Raw genomic sequence first — 27,395 nt, 5'->3', positions numbered from 1 at the left:
GTGTGGTGGTAGGGGAATGTTTGTTCACGATTTCTGTAAATAAAAATCAATCAAAAATCAATTCCCTTTTATCCACAAGGGGTCATTGTGTACCATCAAGCGTATAAGACCTCCATCATACAGAATCTGATGTTCAATGTGGTTTATTAATATACTGGAGGTATATTAATAAAAGTCACAAACATCACAACATCATTTTGTCTATAGTTACAATACAAATTGATCTCGACTTTATCTTGTGGTTATTTTGGGAAAAACAGTCAGGGGGGCGATTTACCCCACTCTACCCTACATGACTTCATACTAATATGACAAGTGCTAAAGTTTTAAAATGCTTCACTGTATCAATCCATGTGTCTGTGTTTGCTTTATAGAATTCTTTTGGAATGTTTTCAAATGAAACGGTGTTAAAAAGAATGCTGTTGAGTAAACCCACAGCAGAGTTATATTTGAATGGTGAAACCCCACAATAGCTTTGTCATGCTTCCACAACAAATGTTTATTTACTTTATTACGCAACTCGTTTGCTTTATTACGTTTGAACCCTCGGGAGGGACGGCCAATTATCAGAGGAGCTAACAATGTAACTCAATAATACTCCACCCTCATGAGAATACTTTGTTCTCTGAAAATCTGATACGTTTACTTGATGATAACAGACCAGCAGAACCGGTTCCTCACCTCTATGTGTTTGACCATCAAACAATGTTACTGTACTTCACAAACAAAACGAGCAAACAAATATGCTGGAAATATATTTTAATACAAAAAAAAAATTATCTTCAACAATGCACTCAAAATCTACTTTGGTGGTTAAGAATGGTTTTAAAATATATCTTATCAGTTCTCATTACGAAATTAAAGCAGGTTCACACCATGCATACAGACAACACATCTGTATTAAAACAAATGAAAGTGTTCCCTCTTTATATTTACATATCAAACTTGAACAGAACATGACAAAATTGATCATCCTTTGCATGACTATCAAAGGAAAGCTCTTATTTCACACCGATACAAAATCAAGTTAAGTCATCTAACGTCTTTGAGATTTGAACGCAGCTGCTTTTTTAGAGCCCCACTTTATTCTTTTTAATTATTACCATGTATAGTTATATCAATTGTCTCTTTGGGAAGGCGATTCCTGTTACAGAAAAGCTCTTAAGGCAACCCTGGAAAAAATATTAGTTGGCAAGTTTCAGATTCAGAAAACGGAAACCTCACATTATTTAAAAAAATTAGGAATATAATAATTTTTTTAAATAAATTATTTATTCACCCTAATGTTTCCAAACCTGTATTATTTTCTTTATTTAAAAACCAAAAGGAGATATTTGGAAGAATGTTCAAGCCTCCAGCTTCCATACAATTAACAAGGATGGTGATTTAATCAACTAAGATCTACAAAAGAACAAAAATGCATCATACATTTATTATAATAGTCAATATTAATTATGTGCTATATTCCAAGTCTTCCGAAACCATAATTTGATTCTTATACCTTCGGCCTCAGCTCTAAAATCCCATGTGCAGTCACACATTTTGAAATGTCCCATATGTTGTTGGTCACAAAACATCAAATTCACCACATTCGGTGTCAAAGATGTCAATCCTGGTGCAAGGCATCTAATGGCACCCAATTTATAATTTAATATAAGCATGAATGACATTTGTCAACTCTGAAAGAGATGTAGTCTATATTTTCTTGTGGACACTAACAGTATATAATAGAGAAAATATGTGACTGGAATGACATTAGGGTGAGTAAATGTCAAAATGATTGTTTCTGAGTGAATTATTCCTGTAAGGTACTGATTTTAAAGCAGTGGTGCATTCCTACTCATCCACACGGCCTAAGAATAGCGCTAGTCGATGCTAACTGAATCTGAAAAGCTGGAGGGAAGGGAGGTGCTGGTGTTTATTGGCAGGCCTTTACTCGTCCTGTGAGGCACCGGTGAAGTCAAGAAGAGCGCTGAGGCATGTTCACCTGATATTTCCTCCGCTGATGAGTCTAAAGTGCTGTTAATTGAATTTCTGCAAGAAATCTAACACAGGCTGTGCTGAAACAACACCTCCACACTGGTCATTGGCAGCACATTGTGGCACACCGTGCGGTTTGAGGCCCATCCGGCCGACAGCTGATGGAGCGAATGACTGTCATGCCAGAGAGGATTCCTCTAACACACGCCATGCACACATGCAATGAGCTAACAGCACTGCGGAGGCCGCATACTGAGCTTTCCCTCTGCCTAAACTAAGTTCAGATGGGATATTCATTCATAATCAAAACCTCTCAGGAAGGGGTTGTTCAGACTGAAGCCTCCGCCATCGGCAGTCTGAAAGGCAACTGTATCTGAAATTCCCATGAAACCAGTCAGATCATATTTCTGTGGAGCCCCGCACATGATATGTGGACAAAATTATATTCATTGTGGCCACAAATGAAGCACAAGGTAACAAATTAGTACAATGTGGCCACAATTTACGAAAACGAGGGAACTAATTAATACGCCATGACCACAATTTACTAAAACAAGGATATAAATTAGTACAAGGTGGTTGCAATTTAGGAAAACTAGGCAACAAATTAGTACAATGTGGCCACAATTTACGAAAACGAGGGATTGAATTAGAACGACGTGGCCACAATTTACGAAAACGAGGGAACTAATTAATATGCCATGACCACAATTTACTAAAACGAGGATACAAATTAGTACAAGGTGGTTGCAATTTACTAAAAAAATTGTACAATGTCGCTACAATTTATTAAAACGAGGGAATTAATTGTACTAAAATGTACTAAAACAAGGGAATGAATTAGTATGATGTGGCCACACTTTAATAAAAAGAGGGAACTAATTAGTAATAAAATTTAGTACTGAAATGTACTAAAACAAGGGAATGAATTAGTACGACGTGGCCACAAAATACTCAAACAAGGGAACAAATTACTATAAAATGACCACACATTACTAAAACGAGGGAACAAATTAGTACAACGTGGCCACAATTTACTGAAATAAGGGAACAAATTAGTAAAACATAAATACAATATTTCTTTCCTCGCATATCATGTGTGGGGCAACGTATTGTTCACAGCAAAAAAGACAAATTTTGGATAAAAAAACTGAAGTACATTTGTTGGATCATTCAGGTTTTTCTGCATTAAAACATTTTCTTGACAGTCATTTTCCTCACGATTTTGATTGGGACACAAGTTTCGTGAGATTCATCCAGATGAAGTTGGACAAGGCTGTAATGAATTGATCAGTTTGATCAAACGTGACTCTTTTCCACACCTTAGTCCTTCTCCCACATAATCGTCAGCAATTTAGACTATTTGCATTTGCTCAAGTGAGATGAATCAACAGACTTAAGATCTGACAAGACTTGTGTGACAAGTCTCATTCCTGTGTCAGGAATTTAGATGGTGGTGGAAGATTAAACCCCAGATCCAGTATTTGGGTTTTAAAAAAATATGAGTAGAAATTAAACAGGTGTGTGAGAAGCACCAGGGCAGTGCATTACGAGGCACTTATGCGCTTTCAGAAGAGGCTGTTTGTGTGTGATCATACGATCCTTTCATTGTGGGAAATGGCAGAAACAGGAATTTATGTTGCATTGATTTGTGTCAACAAACATGTGACATAATCCCATGATCAAAAAATAAAGCTTCCTCTTTAAAACATCCAGAAGGCACACTTTGAAATTACTTGATGAAATCTGAAAACTGAATTCAGTACAGTTATTGCTCAGAGATCTGCACATCTTATTCACTGTCGTTTAAAGAGCCGCAAGATAACTGCGAGAATTAAAGGCCACCTGACAGTGTTGTACAGTATCCGTTGCTGGAGGGAAGAAGGAGTGTGAGATAGCGATGAGTTGTGAATGGAAAATGGATGCTGTTGTTCAGGATCTGAACACGTGCACTGCCCGCACCACGTACTGCCGGCAGATCGGACATTCATTCATGCGCTTGCCGCACTTTGTGCATGTGACCATGTGTCCGCACTCCAAAAGAACACAGTCAATGGGTGAGTCCATACAGATCTTACACAGGTTCTCCTCCACGGCCGTCCCAGGTCCGGTGTCTATAAAGAAAACAAGAAGTCATCACAAACTTAAAAGAATAACAAATATATGAAAAGATGGGTTAAGTCAGAATGTCAATGTGGTACAACTCTTCTCGTAATGAAGAAAAAAATGTAGCTAGGCATAATTGTTTTTACTATTATTTGAAAAAAAAAAAAAAAAAAAAACAAGTTTAGGATTAGCTTTTAAAGTCATGTGGTGCAACCAACTTGCAAAATTGCACTGGAGAAAGAAAGAAATAAAAGAAAAGATGGAACCTTAATGGTCATATCATTTATTGACCTTGACACAAAGTGTCGGATAATTTGACCTGATAGGGCAAGTTGTAAAATGTCACATGGTAACACTCCCAAAATATTATTTGGAGACAAAATATAAAATGTATAAACCATTTGAAAATGATTGAGATTGTACACATTGACTTTTTTTCACACCACACACAATTTAGGTCAAAAGTGGTTGAAATTGTTGAAAATGGTATTCAAGTTTTTTAAAACATTATTAAACCAACATGAAAACCAATTATATTTCAATTAATTTCTATGAATCTGAGACATACATATTCATGAATTCCACCTGCAGGCTGACCAATTATGTGCACTGTTGACTGATTAAATTATAGCTTCACAGTAAAATGGACATAAAACTTGACAAAGTAAATGAACACTTGAAATATTAAATGAGGTCATAAGAAATAAACCCACCTGTGCCTTCTGTGGCGTTAGACACTGTAAAAATGAAATACAGTTCATGTTAATGTAATCAACAGAAATAATACATTCAACTTTTATATTTAGGCCTACTTTAGAAAATGTGGTCATGTTTGCCCAGGGCACTAACTGCAAAACCACATTACCCTTAAAAAATATGCCAAACCTACAGGTTACACTGGGAAAACAGCACAAACCAAACTATAAAAAATAACACATCACTGTCACAGTGTATGAGCTGAACATTCAACACTGTACACACTGAGCCCTCATTCTCATGCTGATGCATCTAATCACACCAAACTCTTTACCCATGTTCTGCAGGTCCTTCTGGTCGTGGTACAGACGTGTGACTCTCTCCATCAGCTCCCATTTCTCACAGCAGCCCTTATAGTTGACAAAGTTCCTGGCGAGGATCTCCTTCAGCTGCCGGACACTCAGATCCTCAATGTCCTCCTCTGTTCGGAGGTCAGAGAGAGACGCCCGTCGCCCCGGAGCCAGCACTTCCTCAGAGTCTGAGGACTGACACAGAGAAAGACAGCATGCAAACATCTGTTTATCTAGGCTTGAGAGGTAAAAGATCTCTTGGCATCCCAAATGCATGCAAATATCACTCCACTGAGAGTCAAAGCTGACTTCAGAGAACAAGAATCAAGGACAAATTCTAGAAAATGAAAGTGTGTCACTTTGCTGATTTAGAAACAGGTTCAACCCCAACCACAACACAATCCAGAGATGAGCAAAAGCCGTGGTCTAAATGAGTTTAGCCCACATAACACAAACTGACACTATGAACAGAAAGATGTGACGTGCCAAGATAGATGCAGAAGGAGATTAGAAAGCACACATAGATTAATCGATTAATGCAAGGCAGTGTGGGGACAGTGTGTAACTCCACATTCTGCTATTTCTTCAACATTATATGTTCATGCTAGGATACAGATAACATGCGTAGTGTTCATTAACATCATGGTTTAAAGGTCTTGTTTAGATTACCTCTAAACTTCAGCCTTTTATTAATGATAAGGAGAGGTATTATGTGTCATAACACTGGCCTTCTACCACATGGCAACATTTACCATGTGGTAGAAGGCCAGTGTTATGACACTTAATGTAGCTTTGAAAGACAGAGCATCCGTATTTGACCAACAGAGAGACTGTAGATCGAATTCACGAATGGAAGAACAAGGGGAGCTGCATTAGGGTTGAGCCAATGGACATATTATCGTGTATCGACGGTAGTCACAGATATCACATGTGGCTGATGCCTTTGACGATATCAAGACTATTATTATTATCCAATTAATATTAGGGCTTATTTGTCCCATCATATTTCTTTTTATGCTTTGTTTACAGTGTTGCACATTCTAACCAATCACACACGATTCTGTTGAGTTTATGAATGCAATGGCCAATCAGAGGTGTTCAGAACGAGTCATGGCTGAAACAGTGGAGTTGCGTTTATTGCACACGCTCTCTGATTGAATTCTCTCATCATAAACAACGAAGTGCAGATGTACGTGCAATGCAAGTACAGGAAATAGCCTCACTGATTATAACGGGAGTGTTTTTTAAAGTGCATAAACGCGCTAGACTGAAGTCAGTAATGATGTTATTTGATAATGTAAATGTACTTTGTCCGTTGTCTGTAGCTGCTGTTTGAATAACAGGAACTGTAAGCATTATAATTACAATGTTTTTATTAAATTGTGATCTTGTTAAATACAAATACAGGCATATTAAATCTATTTTATGACGACGTCCATATGCTACTTGAATAAAAAGAGATGTGTAGTTAATAGATTACGATAATATTAGGCTGCTTTTCCTGGAGTTGGTCCACTCTCCGGCTATGAAACAAAGTAAGTAAACAATTAAATTAATTAGCATTCATGTATCGGCGATCTCACAGATGACACTAAGCCACAAGCACAACAATTAAAACACACGGTCAAAAGAGCCCATCCACCAGCCAAAGAAAGAAATCCACCCTATTGATTTTAGTGAACGCATGTTATCTTTTTTTGGGACTTCATAATGTTTCATCAAAACAACATAATTCAATCTTCTGGTGAAAACGACAGACTTCTCTCTGGTGACGTATATGCAGGACTGTTTGAACATCAATCCACTAATCTGACTTGTGATGCAGTCCAGAGAAATCACACCGTATTCATTCATCCAGAATGAGATGGAGAACCGAGGAGAACCGGTACTCCGGTGGCTGTCCCCAACAAGTTCTTTTTGGTTCCTAGCCACTGTCGCCTTTGGCTCGATTCGCTGGCACTTAAAATACTCTTTAATATTCAGTATCATTATTGATTTGACAGCACTGACACCATCAGATGAGAATGAAACTTGAACTGACTGAGCCGAATAATGACACTATTGTCTTCTGTAGAGCTGCTTTACAGCTGAATCGGCTTTGTTTCATAACTGATGAACTTGACATATTTGTTGAACTGAATGGAATCAACCTGAACTGACTAGAGCTGCACTGAAACAATCTGTATTGTATAAAGAGCTATAGAAATAAACGTGACTTGACTTCTCCAGTCATTTCAGTAGCCCCTCACTGCAGAACAAAGATCCAGGGGGCGGGGTTGGACCCACATCTAGGGGGTGGAGATGGGTGGGTTTAGGGTTCAGGGGGTGGAGATGGATAGGTTGGATCTAGATTTTTACGTTTTTTAATGTTCAAAATTTTAATTTTGGGATGGAGTAACCCTTTAAGTGCAACACCCTCATCGATGGGTAGAATCAAATCCCAGACCCTTTTTTTTTTTTTTAATAATCCATTGTTTGTCACAAGATTGCTACTTCCATTTATTGTGACTTTTCACACTAGTACTTTTCACCCCACATGTGAAAGATCAGTTGATCTGATTCACAAAACTGGTTTCAATGGCTTCATTCACTGGGAATGGATTAATCCCGATCTTTACCTAGTTGACAGAATCATCATTTATGCATGAAATATCACTTGAAGATGTGAAAAGAGTAGACTTGAAAACAGACGTTCAAAGAAGAAGTGACTCATCCCAGCCTGTAGCCAAGCTTTTTCCCACGCTCGCAGCACCCACATGGAAGCAGAAGACATTCTTTAAACTGACTCTGCTGAGAACAGCATAAATCATCTTGTGATTGCAGAAGAATGAGAGAGAGATCCCTAGGCAGTCTTAAGTGCGACAGGTCAGTGTTCTGTCCTCTGCCCCATTTAACGCCCCAGACAGCGCAGCAGCAAGAAGAAGAGGAGAGGTGTGGAGTTTCAGGAGGTACCTGCAACTCCTGCTCCACCTGCAGCTCAGCGTCCATCTCGCTTTCAGCTGTCGCCTCAGCCAAGCTCTAAGGGTCAAAGGTCACAGCCAATACAGTTTAACACAGCTGTGCTCCCTATCTAACTCACTTTAACTTACAACAGATTTTTTGCACACTCCTTAGTGTTCTTAAGAGACAGTCTGTGTCAAAAGTGAGTCACACAAGTCATTTTGAAGCTGTGCTTCACCGTTCTGCGTGAACCAAACCAAGAAGTGAAGCACATGCAAGCAGCTGTGTGCATAGACAAATTTGAAAAATCAATTCAAAAACAGATGAATGGTTTCCAAAAAAATATTGAGCAGCAAAAACTGTAATTAAAAAATGTTTCTTGATCAAATCAGCATATTAGAATAATTTCTGAAGGATCATGTGACACTGAAGACTGGAGTAATGATGCTGAGAATTCAGTTTTGACCACAACAATAAATTACATTTTACAATATAATCACATTAGTGCTGTCAAAATTAGTGTGACGATTAGTTTTTCCAGTTTAACGGCGTTAAAAGTATTTAACGCAGTTAACACAGGGGTGGAGCTAGGGTTGGCCACCCCACTCACAACTGCTGCTTGTGTCTCTTTTTTTCTTGACAAGGATTGCATTTATTTAGACGCTGAACGTCTTTACGAGCACATCAAACAGGAGACTTTTCAGAGGCACGCTCCACTCCACCACAGTGCCAGGCGCTTGTCAGACGAGTGCAGAAACGGTACAAGTGACGAGGAGCTTCATTAAAACAACAGTGAACTGCAGTCAGATGAAATGCTGTCAGGACATTATGTCAGCTGTTATACTGTGCTCATAGCGCATGCTCTTCAACTGCACGTACAAATATGACAGTGCACGCTGTAGCCTGTACCATTTCATACATTTCATAAATCAAAGTGCGAGTGAAACTATGAGCATACGTGTCAGATATTTCATTTTATAGCAGCCAAATAACCTAATAACCCAGCTGCTGTGATGTCTGTTGATCAAAGAACAAAACAAAAAAAGGAAATCAATCACTATTGTAGTTTTAAGGATTCATCTATATTTAATTTAGAATTTAGTATAACTTTATTCAATTTCAGTACGTTTCCTACTTGCTGAAGGACACTGGTAAATATGACATTTATTATAATGGGTTTATGTGAAGATTAAGTTCACTTAAATTGAAAGCTGTCATTTTTAAAAGTCTAATAAATGTTCAAATTGACAGCTTTCAATTATACTGCAATGTTGAATGGCTATAGTCAGGTTAAATATTATGAAAAAAATAATTTCATAGAGGCATTTTTTATGGCTCACCTTCAGTCATAAAAAGATGCCATTAAACAAATACGTTTTCCAAACCTCTGACCAGTAGTATAAGTTTTTTTTTTTTACCTGTCTATCTTCTGTTGCTCGAGTCTGAGGCCCCAGTTCTGTTGTGCCATTGTTCGTCGACGGGCTCACGGTTATGACTGGAGTGTTAGGTTCCTGTGTGGTCACTGGGGGAGGATGAATGTGCGTGTCAGATGTAGGTGTCTGCTGGCCGAGAACTAGCTCGACCAGCTCCTCCTTCTCGCGGCACATCTGCGTGGAGATCTCGTGCAGGTGGAGGTAGTCTCTCAGATCCTTTACCTTGAGCTTCATCAGCTCGGCTCGCTCGAACAGGATGCCCCGGAAACGCTGGCAGGTATGGCACAGCCATGGCTGGAGGTCCTGCAGAGTGGAGCAGCGGCTACAGTAGTTTTTCTTGCAGTCCATGCACATGTGCTGCAATGAAAAATGGGAGGGTTTAAAGCCAGGTTAAGATTAGAACACAATGTCTAATCTTACTTAAGGAGTGTGTAACACCATTAAGAACATTGCATTTTGCAATTGACAAGGACATTTGCTGGGTCAAAAGCTACACTCTATTGCATCATTCTAAGCACATCCTCTGTTTACGACATTATGTCTAATAAACAATGAGCTGCGCTGGATATTGCCAAAGGAGTCTGGGAAGTTTCTTCAGGAAATATTGACACAACAGAACTCAAGCGTAGTGTTCTGGAAGTCACAATGCCATTCAGTCAGAGCTGTGGAGCAACTGACTGCACACAATCTCATTTCCTTCCACTCACTACTACTTTACTGCCTGTGATGCAGTAGACCCTTGCAGATCTACTGCGGGACGTTTTAGGTCCGGAAAAATAAAACAAAATGATGGCTTGACCCGTATGAGTAAATGAAAGGTGACTTTTATTTACAGTGCGCCGTAAAAATATCCAGTGGCGAGAGTATTTACACAAGTGCTCAGTCCAAAAAAAAAAAAGCAAAGTAACAGCAAACAAAACAAAAAAATAAAAGAACAAAATAAACAACAAATATTATGTACAAACGAGTATCCACAATATACAAGAGCTCTAATTTTGCTTACGGCACCGCAGTAGCACGTTCGCTGACTTGGTAAACAAGCCCTTGATGTGAGCCTGGCCTCCCTTCTTATAGGCCAGGCTCCACCCCCTACCCGGAGGGTACCATTATCAGGTAAGTATTTAATCTTATAATCTCAAGTTTAAATCATCAATTTAATGTAATGTAAAAACATCAACCACATTATGAAACACAAAGACTAATAAATCATTATTAACACATTAATAACAAATCAGTAACATTTACCCTCTTTTCTCTCCACAGAAAAGACGATACAGTCCCTTCCACAAAACAACAATGGTTTAGTCGGACTACAATCGCATTGTGCCGACGCGGCGCAGCCGTGACGTCATAAGCGGGCGCCGCCCGATCGTTTGGTTTCGCCGGCGCAACGTGAGAGTCCGACTACTTCCCACACACACACACACACACACACACACATACACGAGACAAACCGAACTAACAATAAAACTTCAAACTAAACTACCAACAGTGTGTCTGTGTGGTTTATCCGGGGTATGTATACTGTAGAGGTGGAGAAGAGTGTGTGAAATGTCCGTGTGCCATCGAGATAACGTGTGCACCCGCTCTCCGATGGCTAACCGGCAGGGGTTGGAATGAGGTAAGTGTGTATGTATATGTATACGGTGCGTGCCAGTACTGCCGTTCCCAGCGGTGAAGATCAACTCTTCACACTGCCTAAAATCCACATTCATCTAAAATAAATGCCCCCCAAAATCATTCAATATTCAGATTCACTTTAAAAAGTAAAGTCAGTCGCAACTAGGTGCAGTAAGTGAATTATGAGAAACACTGTTTATATTTGAAATCACCAAAACAAACACAACCCTACATACAGCCCATTCAGTCAAAATGACGGATAAGGATTATTTGTAGCGCAATCTTATGATTTTAAATGATTTGTTGAAGTCATTTTGAGTGGATCTTCCCCAAACCGGAAGTGCTTCCCACAATTTAAAACGCAGTAGGAAAAAGGTGGATACAACAAGCACCTCCCCGTCATGTGTGAACATGCCCCTTACCGGTGATTGGTTACAAGTGTGTTTTGGTACTCAGTTTGATCCACTTTGAACAGCGTTTCTGTTCTCAAATCGCTTATTGTACCTTTAAGGCCATGACACAAGTCGGCTAATGTTGTGCTGTCGCTAAGAATCAGTCGGCCTAGTTTTCGTCACCAGTTCTTTCATGTTGGTTTGGTGTGTCACAGCCTTTACGTAGGTGAAATGTTTTCTGAGGTCTAAGCCTGGTAGATGTTTCTGTAGAAGCACATCAATGCAATTCCAGCTTCATTTACAGAAAACTCTTTTCATTACCAAATTACCAGTGAAGCGTTACACCACCAACAAGTTTAAAGTGAAATACTCAAACAGAGTGAAACAGGTTCTCTCAACAACAGGGGAACTGATTTTTAACGATCACCTACACTATAAACTTTTTAAGACAAATTACTGAGTTTCAAGGTTGTTAATCAATGATATGCTTTTGTTGAAGCCATGAGGCCACATTATTTAAAGGTCCCATATTGTCAAAACTGAAATTTCCTGGCTTTTTTCATGATAACTGATAGGGGTGGGAATCTTTAGTCACCTCACGATTCCAGAACGATTCTTGATCTACTTTTTTCCCCCCTTATTAATTAATTAGTTTACCGACTTGAGAATTTTTAAATCCTTACATTTACATATCCTTGCATAAGTATAGAAACATAAAACAAACAAACAAAGTGTCAGTCCTTGTCTTGTGTTTCCCTTCCTCTCGTGTCCCTATTTGGCCATCCTCGTCCCTTTAATTAGTAGTTAATGTGTCCCCAGCCCTGCATGTGATTGCCCCACACCTGTTTCTGTTCTTCCTTGAATATTTCCCAGTGTTTATAATCCCTGTGTTTCCTAGCCCCTGTGTCCGGTCTTAAACGTCATTGATGTTCGTCTCTCCCCAAGCTCCTCGTCTCCTTGTGTGTGTCTCTCCAATAAATGTGCTATTTGGAACTCCTACGTCTCCTCGCTCCTTGTGTCCCGAGAGGGAACGTGACAGAAGACCGGACCTACAAAGTAAGCGGCGCTCCTTTTCCCCCGTTTTGTTTTCCGTTTTTGAAAGTTTTTTGTTTGCTCCTTTTTTCCCGCTCCCTCCATGGCGATGGAGTTCGCCGCCCGCCTCCGCGCCCTGATACTCCGCGAGCTTCCCTTCGTGGAGTACGCAGAGGAGTTCTGCGGGCTCGCGCAGAGTTCGGATCTGCACGACGCGGCCATCCTCCATCTGTTCCGGCTCGGAGCCTGTTACAACTACCCCATGGACCTCCCAGACACCACAGGATTGACCTGGAGGGTAGGAATATACCGGTGTCTGGGAGACTTCCGGGTCCGAGTCGGAGCTAGCCCGCCGTCGTCCGCGGCTCTCCCGAGCCCGCCGCCGCTCGCGCTTCCAGAGCGCCCCCGCGAACTCGCGCTTCCAGAGCGCCCTCCAGTGCCTGCTCCTCGCAAGTGGACTCCCGCGTCTCCGCTGGTCCCGCCCAGCTCTCCTGCATCTCCGCTGGTCCCGTCCAGCTCAGCTCTTCCCGAGCGCCCCCAAGTGTTCGCGCTTCCAGAGCGCCCCCGCGAACTCGCGCTTCCAGAGCGCCCTCCAGTGCCTGCTCCTCGCAGGTGGACTCCCGCGTCTCCGCTGGTCCCGCCCAGCTCTCCTGCATCTCCGCTGGTCCCGTCCAGCTCAGCTCTTCCCGAGCGCCCCCAAGTGTCCGCGCTTCCAGAGCGCCCTCCAGTGCCGGCTCCACGCACGTGCCCTCCAGTGCCGGCTCCACGCACGTGCCCTCCAGTGCCGGCTCCACGCACGTGCCCTCCAGTGCCGGCTCCACGCACGTGCCCTCCAGTGCCGGCTCCACGCACGTGCCCTCCAGTGCCGGCTCCACGCTCGTGCCCTCCTGAGTTCCCGCTGGTTCCGTCCAGCCCTCCTGAGTTCCCGCTGGTTCCGTCCAGCCCTCCTGAGTTCCCGCTGGTTCCGTCCAGCCCTCCTGAGTTCCCGCTGGTTCCGTCCAGCCCTCCTGAGTTCCCGCTGGTTCCGTCCAGCCCTCCTGAGTTCCCGCTGGTTCCGTCCAGCCCTCCTGAGTTCCCGCTGGTTCCGTCCAGCCCTCCTGAGTTCCCGCTGGTTCCGTCCAGCCCCGCGCTGCAAGAGCGCCCCCAAGTGTCCGCGCTTCCCGAGCGCCCCCACGTGCCGGCTCCACGCACGTGCCCTCCTGAGTTCCCGCTGGTCCCGTCCAGCCCTCCTGAGTTCCCGCTGGTCCCGTCCAGCCCTCCTGAGTTCCCGCTGGTCCCGTCCAGCCCTCCTGAGTTCCCGCTGGTCCCGTCCAGCCCCGCGCTGCAAGAGCGCCCCCAAGTGTCCGCGCTTCCCGAGCGCCCCCAAGTGCCGGCTCCACGCACGTGCCCTCCCGTGCCGGCTCCACGCAGGTTCCGTCCATCCGCGCGCTGCAAGAGCGCCCGACAGAGTCCGCGCTGCAAGAGCGCCCGACAGAGTCCGCGCTGCAAGAGCGCCCGACAGAGTCCGCGCTGCAAGAGCGCCCGACAGAGTCCGCGCTGCAAGAGCGCCCGACAGAGCCCGCTCCTCTGTGGCTCCCAGGGGGGAGCTTCCCCAAGAAAATTTTGGGGGGGGGTAAGAGGGTCACAGCCTGTGTGGCCGGGCCAAGGGCCAAGGCCACAGAACCCCTCAGGCCCGAAAAAAAATAGGCCGTGGCCTCCCGAGTCTCCAGATCCGCCCTGGCCTCCCGAGTCTCCAGATCCGCCCTGGCCTCCCGAGTCTCCAGATCCGCCCTGGCCTCCCGAGTCTCCTGACCCGCCATGGCCTCCCGAGTCCCCTGACCCGCCATGGCCCCTGGAACGGGCACCGCCCTGGAGGCCTCCAGAGCGCCCACCCCCCCTCCCCATTGGATGGTGTTAGGCGTGAGGACACGCCTTCCGGAGGGGGGCGTAATGTCAGTCCTTGTCTTGTGTTTCCCTTCCTCTCGTGTCCCTATTTGGCCATCCTCGTCCCTTTAATTAGTAGTTAATGTGTCCCCAGCCCTGCATGTGATTGCCCCACACCTGTTTCTGTTTTTCCTTGAATATTTCCCAGTGTTTATAATCCCTGTGTTTCCTAGCCCCTGTGTCCGGTCTTAAACGTCATTGATGTTCGTCTCTCCCCAAGCTCCTCGTCTCCTTGTGTGTGTCTCTCCAATAAATGTGCTATTTGGAACTCCTACGTCTCCTCGCTCCTTGTGTCCCGAGAGGGAACGTGACACAAAGAGTGCTTTCAGTATTTATCTGAACGTATCATTCAAGAACTGTGAGTGATTTTTATTCATCTTTCCCTGCTAAAAAAAAAAACAATAGAAGCCCAATAGAAACCATCACAGAAATTCGAATGTTAAAATACCATTATAAACCATTAGCTTTTTCCAGTAAAACCATTACAAAATTCCTTTTTGTAGTGTTTTTTGGGCATTTTTCCAATCGGATTTAACATCTCACCAATAGAATCCATCACATACCAGTAGACACCATTATATTTTCTATTGTGTTTTGGGCAGGGTTCTATTGTTATTTTCAGCAGGGTTGTTTTTTACTATGACATCATAGACAGCGGGAGATCTATTAAGCTGCATTCACGCATGGATCTCTTTTGAAATTTAAGTAATGTGGTTTGTCCTGTCTGTTTAATCCCTTAAGACATAACTGGCTGTGTTTACATTAATTTTGCGTCATAAAATCATTTTGAGACGCAAATACATTAAACCACGTTGTAGTCGCGCACAGCCACATGCGTGAGCAGTCTACACAAACAAACTGAAAGCAGCCTTCTGTTAGTGAGGTTCATATTTTAAATATACAAGTCCACTGCATTCCAAACTACATAAATGATGACTTCGTAGAGCATTTGTAAGGAAAATACCAACGGGCGAGACCGCACACTTCAAGTGTAACATTAAACAAAGTCTCTCACAGCGCATCATGTGCAATGAAGCTCGTGAATGGCGTTGTAATTCACTTCAACCTTTCCGAACTTTATGAAAGATTATTTTACGGAAGGTTCGAGTGGTGTATGTGTGTGAGGAATTGGAAGCAAGCAGAATATGGGTGTTTCTAAAGCAAACTCAGCATCATCGCACATCTGGTTAAAAACTAAGCTCAGAATCGATCCAGAATCGTCGGAGAGAGAATCGCGATGCATCGATGGATCGATTTTTACTCCCACCCCTAATAACTGAGGTCTAGGGGCTATGCAACTACCATATAAGTTTCAAATCAGTCAGTCCACAGTAAAGCGTACACAGCCTGCATAAAGTAGCTGTGCCTTTTCACAAGCCCTTGTGACTTCCATAAAAATGTGACGTCCGAACTTTCCAGTCACCACCTTCAGTCACCACCCCAAGCACCGCCCACCGTCCTTTTGCCAAACCCCCAGACAGCATCGCGTCCATGCCATTGCTGAGCAACAACATCACGGAAACATATCGAAAAGTTGAACTTTAACGGACAAAACCAGATCGGCCGACCTGTAACGTTACACTCTTCACTCAAAGGATAGACAATCTGACAGGACTGTTACTATGAGGTGGATCACGTCTAACATGTAAAGTAAAGACAAACTCACCGTGTCTATCTAGTCATGATGAACGTGTAAATACATTTCAGTTTCAGCAGGCAACTATTTTTACAGCTACATTATTATTCCAGCCACAATTAATCACAACAATGTATATACAATTACAAATGATTATATATAAATCGTCAGTTTGTTGTTTTACACACATGCACTCCGATATTATTTCATACATGACATAGTCCTGAGATGCAAGAAATCTTGTTGCCCATAACAACAAAAGACAATACTTTATTGAACCTTTTCTGATAAGAAGAGTGCGCTGCAAACGCAAGCATTTATGACGATCGTTTCTGTCCAGTTCGCTCGTTTTATCGTGTTTAACCACAGCTGTCGTCGGTTTTTAGTCTGGCAGTGGCAGCAGGTATGCGATCAGATTTCTAATTTGAGGCTGTATGACGTCGATTCTGGCACCCAACATCACAACAAGAAGTTATCTTAAGCTCCTTATGTAGCCGAATCTGCGCTGGTTTGAATGGGCCGCCTCCAGTTTTCCCTTTGTTTTGCTTCCAGCTAGCGCTGTGACGCAATTGTGACAACGGCCCTACATGACCCTAGTTACCTGTGGTTGGCCTGGCCGTGCGTCACTCAGAAAACAACAAGCCAATCAGAAGAGAGGCTCATGCATATTAATTAGACAGGCCAAAATCGACCTGTTCTTAGCAGAGCTCCTGAGAGAAGAGCTGTACAAATATATCAAGATGGTTTTTGGTACTTATACCACAAATATATATTCTTAAGGACATCAAAACCTAAAATAAAACTCCAGAAAGGTGTACAATATGGGACCTTTAATATTGCCAGTGAAAACTACATTGCCCATGATTCTGCAAATTAAATGAAATCTCCAATCAAGCAAATCACAACCAAAAAAAAAACACTTTAGCCTCTATCCACTCCCATGAAGCACTGCAAATGACAGAGTCAGTCTTGCTATGCTCTCAAGTCTCAAACTACTTAAATGTGTGAGTGTATATATATATATATATATGCATATTTTAGAACAAACTTAAAATATATTATTTCTAAATGCATAATTAACAAACATCATTAAATCAATAGTTTTATATTTATCCATTGGTTTTTATTGCAATGCTTCATTGGACTTGTAGTTCTTTCCCTCATTAAAGCCATTAAGAACACAGTGTTGAACCTTCATCTTTTTGTCTAATTATGAAATACCTTTTTTTTTTTAGCTTTATATATTTGGTCAATGGCTTATAATGTGTCATGGGAGGAGTCGTTTTCAAATCATTTGTTGTAATACTGATTAATAATGGAACTTGCTGGTTTGGTTCAAGGCTTGGAAACTTTTTTTTTTTTAAATGCGTATTACTGACGTCAGAATAAGTTTCTGCTGAAAAAATCTGGGTGGTCACTACTGAGCTCTGTTCAGATAACAATACTGGATGTGCTTTTAAGATGTCCTACCCACTAGTAAGTCTACAAATAGCTTGCGTCAAACATCAAACCTTCCAAACCCATATCTTCAAACAAATCTGTTCAGGAAACCAGATCACAATGTTATTCTACTCTTACGTAAGGTGTGTGTGCAGGAATGCCATGAACGTGGCGTGACAATGCACTACAGTAAAGAAGGTAAAGTGGTAAAATGTGACATCGATATGAATCATCATCGTACTGTCATTCGAGCCCCAGTTTACAAAGTGCATTCTGGTTAAATCACGCTGCACGAGGACACTCACACAATGACTCCAGTCACTCACTCAAATGTGAAACAGAGGATGTATGGCAGCTGTAAAGTGCAGCTTGATAACGTTAATAATGGTGGCTATAAACTGTAGCTCAAGCCCTTTCCTTCATCTGTCATTGACATGAGGATGATGGGTAACACTTTAGTATAGGGACCAATTCTCACTGTTAACTAGTTGCTTATTAGCATGCCTATTTTTAATATATAGGCTCTTTATTAGTACTTCTAAAGCACATATTCTGCATGACCGTATTCTACATCCCCAATACCTAAACTTAACAACTACCTAACTATTAATAAGCAGCAAATTAGGAGTTTGAGGCAAAAGTCCTAGTTAATGGTTTGTTAATAGTGGGAATTGGACCTTAAAATAAAGTGTGACTGGATGATGTAAATGCAAATCATCAAGAGGAATGCAAAAGGCTCCAATAAGTGCAATATACATTACCAATAATCCATATTTGACAAAATTTAAAGTGCAGCTTAATTTTAAATCAAGCATCAAGTTTATCCAAAATAACAAAAAGACTTTTAGAGTTCTCTCTGGTTGTCTTCTGTTTGGAACTCTATTCAGGTCAGAAACGCCCTTTGGTGCTTTAAAATGCTGCCTTAGTAAGCAGCTCACAAAGTGTAGGATATTTTGTGTCTAATTCACCTGCATATGGTTCTCAGTAGCTTAAGACAGTTTGTGGTTTGTATTAACATTAAACACGGGGGAATCTCCAGTGAAACGACTTGATTATGATCTTAAGCAGAATTTAAGTTAGAACTGGAATAAACTCAACTAGAGTAACTGAGTAACTGTGAACCTTCACATGTGAACATCTAGAATAGTCTTAAGATCTGTTCACGGGAATGTCAAGGCTTGCTTTGAGGTGTTGCAACTGGGTTGTACTTCAAATTTTATTACAAATAGACTTTCACACATAATATAATCAGTGCAATTTATATGAGCTAACAGGATAAAAGTTAATCCGAAAATGAACATTATGTCATTGTTTACCTTCTTGTTCTGTGGAACCTAAAAGAAGATACTTTAAAGAATGGTTTAAATGTTTTTGGACAGATACAATATTACAATTTCACAACTATCCCCTCAAAGATTTTTGAATCAAATGAATTTCAACGGCTTTAACAGTCATGTGTGATTGGATAAAGATTGTTAAAAAAAATATCATTCACATACAAGCTGATTCTCTTTCATTATAAATATCCATGACTTTTCCAGGTCAACATCATTTTAAAATTCCCTGTTATTTCCAGTGTTTCCATGACCATATAAGACATGTACTACAACACTAAACTCTGAGAAAATGCCATTCACAAGCACTTGACATCATAATTTTGTACTAACGTCAGTATAAAATTGATTACCTTTCTGGCTAGGCTGTCGAAGCGACCTCCACAGGCCTTGCATGTCTGTTCTGGAGCGGTGGGAGATGGGTAACTGCTGAAGCCAGAGTTGGAGAAGGCCTGATGACGTGTGCTGCTTCTGGTGTCCTCCACGGTGGGATCATCCAGACAGAGCCAGCCGCAGCAGCTGGCCCACATACTCCCCACCTACTGCAAGAGTTCAAGAAAGAGACTCTTGGATTACAGCTAATCGCACCACGAATTCAATCAACTCAGTTTTCAAATACAATCAAACCCCCTTAGTCTGAGAAGACAAAGGATGTACTTTCTTAAAAAGTAGATTGGTCTGCTCTAATCAATACCCTCGGAAGTGAATTAGCAGTGTGAAAAAGTTATTCCAGCATCAGTCAGGACAGCCGGCAAGCTCTCAGCTGGAGTCATTTGGCTGAAGAAGTAGGACTTCCATCATTTATTCAAAGGCTGGGTGCGTCTAACCACAGGAGCTGAGCGATACTCCTACTAGGATGACACTTTATCCTTCTCTCTCTCTCTCTCTCTCTCTCTCTCTCACACACACTCCATCTCACTCACAGCCAAATAAAGGTTTGGGCACAGTGTTTGAATGAGCTGATAACATGAATCATTCAGGATGGTAAAAACAGCAGACGTGGGTAACTCCCTCCATACACCACTGCCCAAAGGATATTACCATGATACAGCAATATTACTCCAGTAAGATGTGCTGGTATAAAACAGTCTTGACTGAAAGTCACATGCAAAAAAAAAAAAGGATTGAAATTAGAAACCTGTATGACTAGCACTCACATGACACAATGTAGTTATTGTCAACATTGAAGCAAAATCGCCACTCTTGTTTTTGAGTCTTTTTGTGCAATGATTAAGTAAAGGACATTCTTCCTAAAAAAAACATTTGTTTTTCATCAAAGCTGCCCGACCTTGAAAATTATTTTTGGTAATCTGCTGGTGCTCTAAACATGCATCATATTGAAGTCTAGCCATTAAAAAGTTCAAAAATGCTGGTTTACTATGGGTAACAAACATGGATGGTGTTGTTATCATAGACACCTTAAAAAAGGTGAATAATTCAAGACTTATTTTCTAATTTTTTCACATCAGGTTTTTTTTTTCCATCAACTGCTTAAAAAGCTGGTTGTGGTGGTGCACAATGTTCTGTTTCTGACACAGGTCTATCATGGAGAAGAAAGGAAACAGTATTTTCATCGATTGCTTCTGTCTGTCGTGCTGCTGAGAGGTTTGCGATTGTAGCTCCGTGTAGCTTCGCTTTTCTGTTGAATCTCTATCTTACTTTCACTCTCTCTTGTTTAAAGTGATAATATATAACTTAATTCCCACCATATTTCTGGTATGATCTATCAAACTAATTTGATTGCAGTGCAGCGCGTTAGCATTCGTTAGCCGGTTAGCTTGTCACTCGCAGTTCCATTCGCGTTTCTATTATTGTTATTTTTTCTCGCTCCGTTTTTCACGAGTTCATCAAACAACAGTGGTAAGCGAATCATTCTTTAATCACGGTGAGTAATGGCTTCTTCTCCTGCTCTTGTTGTTTGCACTTCATGTCACATGTATAGTTTCTCTCTCTCTGTCAGCGATGAGGGATTCACATGTGATAAATGCAGGGAAATAGTTAGGCTGACAGAGAAGATTTCAGAATTAGAGACACGCATCCAAACTATAGTTGAGGACAGTAAGAATGTGAGGGCTGTAGATACTGCTTTGGATGCGACTAGCTCAGGGAGTCCTGTACATTGTTCGGTTCTGGTTGAGCCCGTGCAGCAGGGCAACTGGGTGACTGTGAGGCGGCCTAGTCGCGGGTCAAAACACCTCTCTTCCGTTCCGATCAAAACATCAAACAGGTTCTCCCCACTAACTGACGCACCCACTGAGAAACCTGATGAAAGTGCTCTAGTTATAGGCGATTCTATTGTACGGAACGTTAAAATAGAGACACCAGCCACCATAGTTCAATGTTTACCGGAATTTGCAAGTATGATGTCAGACACTGTAATATGCTCTGGTCCGCTCCCTGCTTACCGAGGTGATCAGATACATAGCAGACTGTCGTCACTCAATGGCTGGATGTCTAAGTGGTGCCCGCAGAATAACATAGGTTTCATAGACAATTGAAAGAATTTTTGGGGCAGACCTGACCTGTTGAAAAGCGATCTTCAGAGGTCTTCATCCCTCGCCGCTCTTCTCTCTAGAAATATGGCACATAGTCTTATGGTGCGTTCACACCAGACGCGAATGAAGCATTAAGCGCAAGTGATTTACATGTTAAGTCAATGCAAAGACGCGAATAGATATCCTGCGGCACGATTCGCGTGAATGAGGCAGCGCGAATGACGCGGCGCGAATTGACCGTTTCGGCCTTTTGACGCGTTAACCAACCAGGAGCTTGCTCTACTAGTGACGTGTGGCTTGCTCTAGTAGTCAAGTACACACAATAGTATAGTAAAAAAATTGTTATTTATATGTCAGCCATTTCCCAACGAGACTGGAGCCGCCTGGCAGAAGCCCTCCCTGACGCGAATTCGCGTTTGTTGTGAAGTGAATTTCACGCGCGAATGAAGCGAGTAAACTAAAATGTTCAAGCGTCCAACTACGCGCGAATAGCACAATTTATTCGCGCAAGTCGCGTCTGGTGTGAACGCACTGTTAGAGTTTGTACTTGACTAACTGGGGCCCAGGTTAGGAAGCAGACAGACTGGCTAAACTGACCGTCTGCTAGCCGCCTCACGTCACAGAAGTCAGTTAATTCTCAGAACATAGAGACTCTTTCACCCAGATATCACACTATAGAGACTGTGTCTGTTCCCCGAACTAGAAAATACAGAAAACATCCAAACCAAAGTAAGAGTAACAATTTAATTGATGTTCAACAAATAAAAAACAGATATAATACAGATAAACAAATGATAAAGCTTGGCTTATTGAATATTAGATCCCTTTCTACAAAAGCACTTTTTGTAAATGATATGATCACTGACCATAAACTAGATTTGCTCTGTTTGACAGAAACCTGGCTAAAACCAGATGAATACATTACTTTAAACGAGTCTACCCCCCAAGATTACAGTTACAAACATGAACTGCGTCCAAAAGGTAAAGGGGGAGGTGTTGCTACAATTTGTAGCAATATTTTCAGTATTTCTCAGAGGTCGGGTTTCAAGTGTAATTCGTTCGAAGTAATGGTGCTTCATATAACGTTATCCAAAGAAACAAGTGTTAATGATAAATCCCCTGTGATGTTTGTACAGGCTACTGCATACAGGCCACCAGGGCACCATACAGACTTTATTAAAGAATTTGCTGATTTTCTATCTGAGGTAGTGCTGGCTGCAGATAAAGTCCTAATTGCTGGTGATTTTAATATCCATGTTGATAATGAAAGAGATTCGTTGGGATCAGCATTTATAGACATTCTAAACTCCATTGGTGTTAAAGGGTAACTAAACCCTAAAACAACTTTTTTGAGTTAATGATCTGTAAGACTGTGTCTTTATTAGTGATGTGCATTGATTCGAGTAAATGTTTTGACATTTAATTATAAAGTGTTTTAATTCTACAATATATGTTTAAAAAAAACGTCTGAGTGCTGGCCTCTTCAAGTTGAACGGTGGCTACTGCAGTTGAATTTTCCTATTTGACATTGCATACCCCTGTGATGTATGATGGCACTTACTAACCACGCCCCTGCATGAGCTCACCACGCCCCTGCACGAGCTCACCACTGCGGGTCTCAGGTGCACGCCCCCCGCTCAGCCCCGCCCTCGGTTCGTCTTGAATAGCATTCGTTAGCCGGTTAGCTTGTCACTCGCAGTTCCATTCGCGTTTCTATTATTGTTATTTTTTCTCGCTCCGTTTTTCACGAGTTCATCAAACAACAGTGGTAAGCGAATCATTCTTTAATCACGGTGAGTAATGGCTTCTTCTCCTGCTCTTGTTGTTTGCACTTCATGTCACATGTATAGTTTCTCTCTCTCTGTCAGCGATGAGGGATTCACATGTGATAAATGCAGGGAAATAGTTAGGCTGACAGAGAAGATTTCAGAATTAGAGACACGCATCCAAACTATAGTTGAGGACAGTAAGAATGTGAGGGCTGTAGATACTGCTTTGGATGCGACTAGCTCAGGGAGTCCTGTACATTGTTCGGTTCTGGTTGAGCCCGTGCAGCAGGGCAACTGGGTGACTGTGAGGCGGCCTAGTCGCGGGTCAAAACACCTCTCTTCCGTTCCGATCAAAACATCAAACAGGTTCTCCCCACTAACTGACGCACCCACTGAGAAACCTGATGAAAGTGCTCTAGTTATAGGCGATTCTATTGTACGGAACGTTAAAATAGAGACACCAGCCACCATAGTTCAATGTTTACCGGAATTTGCAAGTATGATGTCAGACACTGTAATATGCTCTGGTCCGCTCCCTGCTTACCGAGGTGATCAGATACATAGCAGACTGTCGTCACTCAATGGCTGGATGTCTAAGTGGTGCCCGCAGAATAACATAGGTTTCATAGACAATTGAAAGAATTTTTGGGGCAGACCTGACCTGTTGAAAAGCGATCTTCAGAGGTCTTCATCCCTCGCCGCTCTTCTCTCTAGAAATATGGCACATAGTCTTATGGTGCGTTCACACCAGACGCGAATGAAGCATTAAGCGCAAGTGATTTACATGTTAAGTCAATGCAAAGACGCGAATAGATATCCTGCGGCACGATTCGCGTGAATGAGGCAGCGCGAATGACGCGGCGCGAATTGACCGTTTCGGCCTTTTGACGCGTTAACCAACCAGGAGCTTGCTCTACTAGTGACGTGTGGCTTGCTCTAGTAGTCAAGTACACACAATAGTATAGTAAAAAAATTGTTATTTATATGTCAGCCATTTCCCAACGAGACTGGAGCCGCCTGGCAGAAGCCCTCCCTGACGCGAATTCGCGTTTGTTGTGAAGTGAATTTCACGCGCGAATGAAGCGAGTAAACTAAAATGTTCAAGCGTCCAACTACGCGCGAATAGCACAATTTATTCGCGCAAGTCGCGTCTGGTGTGAACGCACTGTTAGAGTTTGTACTTGACTAACTGGGGCCCAGGTTAGGAAGCAGACAGACTGGCTAAACTGACCGTCTGCTAGCCGCCTCACGTCACAGAAGTCAGTTAATTCTCAGAACATAGAGACTCTTTCACCCAGATATCACACTATAGAGACTGTGTCTGTTCCCCGAACTAGAAAATACAGAAAACATCCAAACCAAAGTAAGAGTAACAATTTAATTGATGTTCAACAAATAAAAAACAGATATAATACAGATAAACAAATGATAAAGCTTGGCTTATTGAATATTAGATCCCTTTCTACAAAAGCACTTTTTGTAAATGATATGATCACTGACCATAAACTAGATTTGCTCTGTTTGACAGAAACCTGGCTAAAACCAGATGAATACATTACTTTAAACGAGTCTACCCCCCAAGATTACAGTTACAAACATGAACTGCGTCCAAAAGGTAAAGGGGGAGGTGTTGCTACAATTTGTAGCAATATTTTCAGTATTTCTCAGAGGTCGGGTTTCAAGTGTAATTCGTTCGAAGTAATGGTGCTTCATATAACGTTATCCAAAGAAACAAGTGTTAATGATAAATCCCCTGTGATGTTTGTACAGGCTACTGCATACAGGCCACCAGGGCACCATACAGACTTTATTAAAGAATTTGCTGATTTTCTATCTGAGGTAGTGCTGGCTGCAGATAAAGTCCTAATTGCTGGTGATTTTAATATCCATGTTGATAATGAAAGAGATTCGTTGGGATCAGCATTTATAGACATTCTAAACTCCATTGGTGTTAAAGGGTAACTAAACCCTAAAACAACTTTTTTGAGTTAATGATCTGTAAGACTGTGTCTTTATTAGTGATGTGCATTGATTCGAGTAAATGTTTTGACATTTAATTATAAAGTGTTTTAATTCTACAATATATGTTTAAAAAAAACGTCTGAGTGCTGGCCTCTTCAAGTTGAACGGTGGCTACTGCAGTTGAATTTTCCTATTTGACATTGCATACCCCTGTGATGTATGATGGCACTTACTAACCACGCCCCTGCATGAGCTCACCACGCCCCTGCACGAGCTCACCACTGCGGGTCTCAGGTGCACGCCCCCCGCTCAGCCCCGCCCTCGGTTCGTCTCCTCTGACTCCGCTGGGCTCTGCCCACTTTTCCAGCATTTTTCAAATATTGCCAGTGGGTGGAGTTAGGCTCTGACCAGGGGTTTAGTTACCCTTTAAACAACACATTTCAGGACCTACTCGTTGTCAAAATCATACTCTAGATTTAATACTGTCACATGGAATTGATGTCAGTGGCATTGAAATATTGCAGCAGAGCGATGATACTGTATCTCAGATTATTATCTAGTTTCGTGTATATTCCATATAGCTAAAGCTGTAAAGACAACTCCTTGTTACAAATATGGTAGAACCATCACTTCTACCACAAAAGACTACTTTATAAATAATCTGCCTGATTTACCTCAATTCCTCAGCATATCCAGTAGCTCAGAACAACTTGATGATGTAACAGAAAATATGGACTCTCTCTTTTCTAGCACTTTAGATATGGTTGCTCCTTTACACTTAAGGAAGATTAAGTAAAAGAGTCCAACACCGTGGTATAATGAGCACACTCGGGCCCTACAGAGAGCAGCCCGGAAAATGGAGCGCAGCAGGAGAAAACCAAATTTAGAGGTATTTCGTATAGCTTTGCGGGAAAATACCCTATCCTACAGAAAAGCATTAAAAACTGCTAGATCTGCTTACTTTATGTCTCTTTTAGAAGAAAACAAACACAACCAAGTCAATTAATTACAGACCGATCTCGAATCTCCCTTTTCTGTCAAAGATATTAGAAAAGGTAGTATCATCACAACTATGTTCCTTCTTAGAGAAAAATTATATATGTGAGGATTTCCAGTCAGGTTTTAGACCATATAATAGTACTCAGACTGCTCTCATTATAGTTACAAACGACCAGCTCTTATCATCTGATCATGGTTGTATCTCTCTATTAGTGCTACTAGATCTTAGCGCCGCTTTTGACACTATCGACCACAACATTCTTTTAAATAGACTAGAAAATGATGTTGGCATTAGAGGAAGTGCACTGTTATGGTTCAAATCGTACTTATCTGACCGCCATCAATTTGTGGCAGTAAATGAAGAGGTATTATACCAATCACAAGTGCAGTATGGAGTACCTCAAGTCTCAGTACTTGGCCCCTTACTTTTCACGCTTTACATGTTACCCCTGGGAGATATCATTAGGAAACATGGTGTTAGCTTTCACTGTTATGCTGATGATACCCAGCTCTATATTTATTCGCGACCTGATGAAACTTACCAATTTGCAAAACTAACGGAATGTATAGTTGATATCAAAAACTGGATGACTAGCAATTTCTTACTGCTAAATTCTGAAAAAACAGAGGTGTTTATTTTTGGACCAAAAACTTTTGCATGTAATAACCTAGATCACTGTCTAATACTTGACGACTGCTCTGTAAATTCTTCGTCATCAGTTAAGAACCTAGGCATACTTTTTGATTGCAATCTGTCCTTCGAAAAACGTGTTTCTAGCATTTGTAAAACTGCATTTTTCCATCTTAAAAATATATCTAAATTACGACCTATGCTCTCAATGTCAAATGCAGAAACATTAATTCATGCATTCATGACCTCGACGCTAGATTATTGTAATGCTTTATTGGGTGGTTGCTCTGCACCAGTGTTAATTTCGTTGACGAAGACGACGACGAAAAACATTCGTCAACAAACCTTTTTTCTGTGACTAAGACGAGACGTTGACGAGCTAAAACTAATATCTGATGATAAAAATTATGACGAAATTTATGCGCGTCTTCATTAACAAGATGAGACGGAACTAAAATGTTATTTGAGGACTACCAGACATTCAAAATACATCCTATAGGCTAAGTTAACTGTCTTGTCTTTCAAAATGTGCGTCTCTGTCATTGGATAAGGTGCGTTTACATGGCAGCTGCAGTGGACGGATAGGCTACCAAAACGCGAACTAGGGATCTGAAACAATGGCCTCAGCACCCGAAGGGTTAGGGAGTGGGTGACCAG

The 27,395-nt window shown here is 41.8% G+C and overlaps 1 protein-coding gene across 6 annotated transcripts in view; it reads right to left on the bottom strand.

The window, feature by feature from the left end:
- Positions 1-744: 744 nt before the first annotated feature.
- The window catches only part of LOC306854320 (E3 ubiquitin-protein ligase rififylin-like), a 36,639-nt gene continuing 9,988 nt past the window's right edge, over positions 745-27,395 (bottom strand). The window contains exons 2-8 of one of the 6 annotated variants that reach the window (XR_013782816.1): positions 19,236-19,424; positions 9,491-9,862; positions 8,085-8,150; positions 5,117-5,327; positions 4,800-4,823; positions 3,012-4,094; positions 745-2,975 (exon numbers count right to left, since the gene is read on the bottom strand). Coding sequence is in view for 3 of the 6 variants with exons in the window: in XM_079392224.1 (XP_079248350.1) it covers positions 3,913-4,094; positions 4,800-4,823; positions 5,117-5,327; positions 8,085-8,150; positions 9,491-9,862; positions 19,236-19,412 (1,032 nt within the window). In the remaining 3 variants the exon portion in view is untranslated. Of the gene's footprint in view, positions 4,095-4,799; positions 4,824-5,116; positions 5,328-8,084; positions 8,151-9,490; positions 9,863-19,235; positions 19,425-27,395 lie in introns of all 6 variants that reach the window. The other 5 variants (XR_013782817.1, XR_013782818.1, XM_079392224.1 and 2 more) reach the window with 5 other exon arrangements.

The sequence above is a fragment of the Barbus barbus genome (assembly GCF_936440315.1).
Source record: "Barbus barbus genome assembly, chromosome: 34".
NCBI lineage: Eukaryota > Metazoa > Chordata > Actinopteri > Cypriniformes > Cyprinidae > Barbus > Barbus barbus.
The sequence above is the reverse complement of the archived record's forward strand: the minus strand, read 5'-3'. Positions and strand labels throughout refer to the sequence as shown.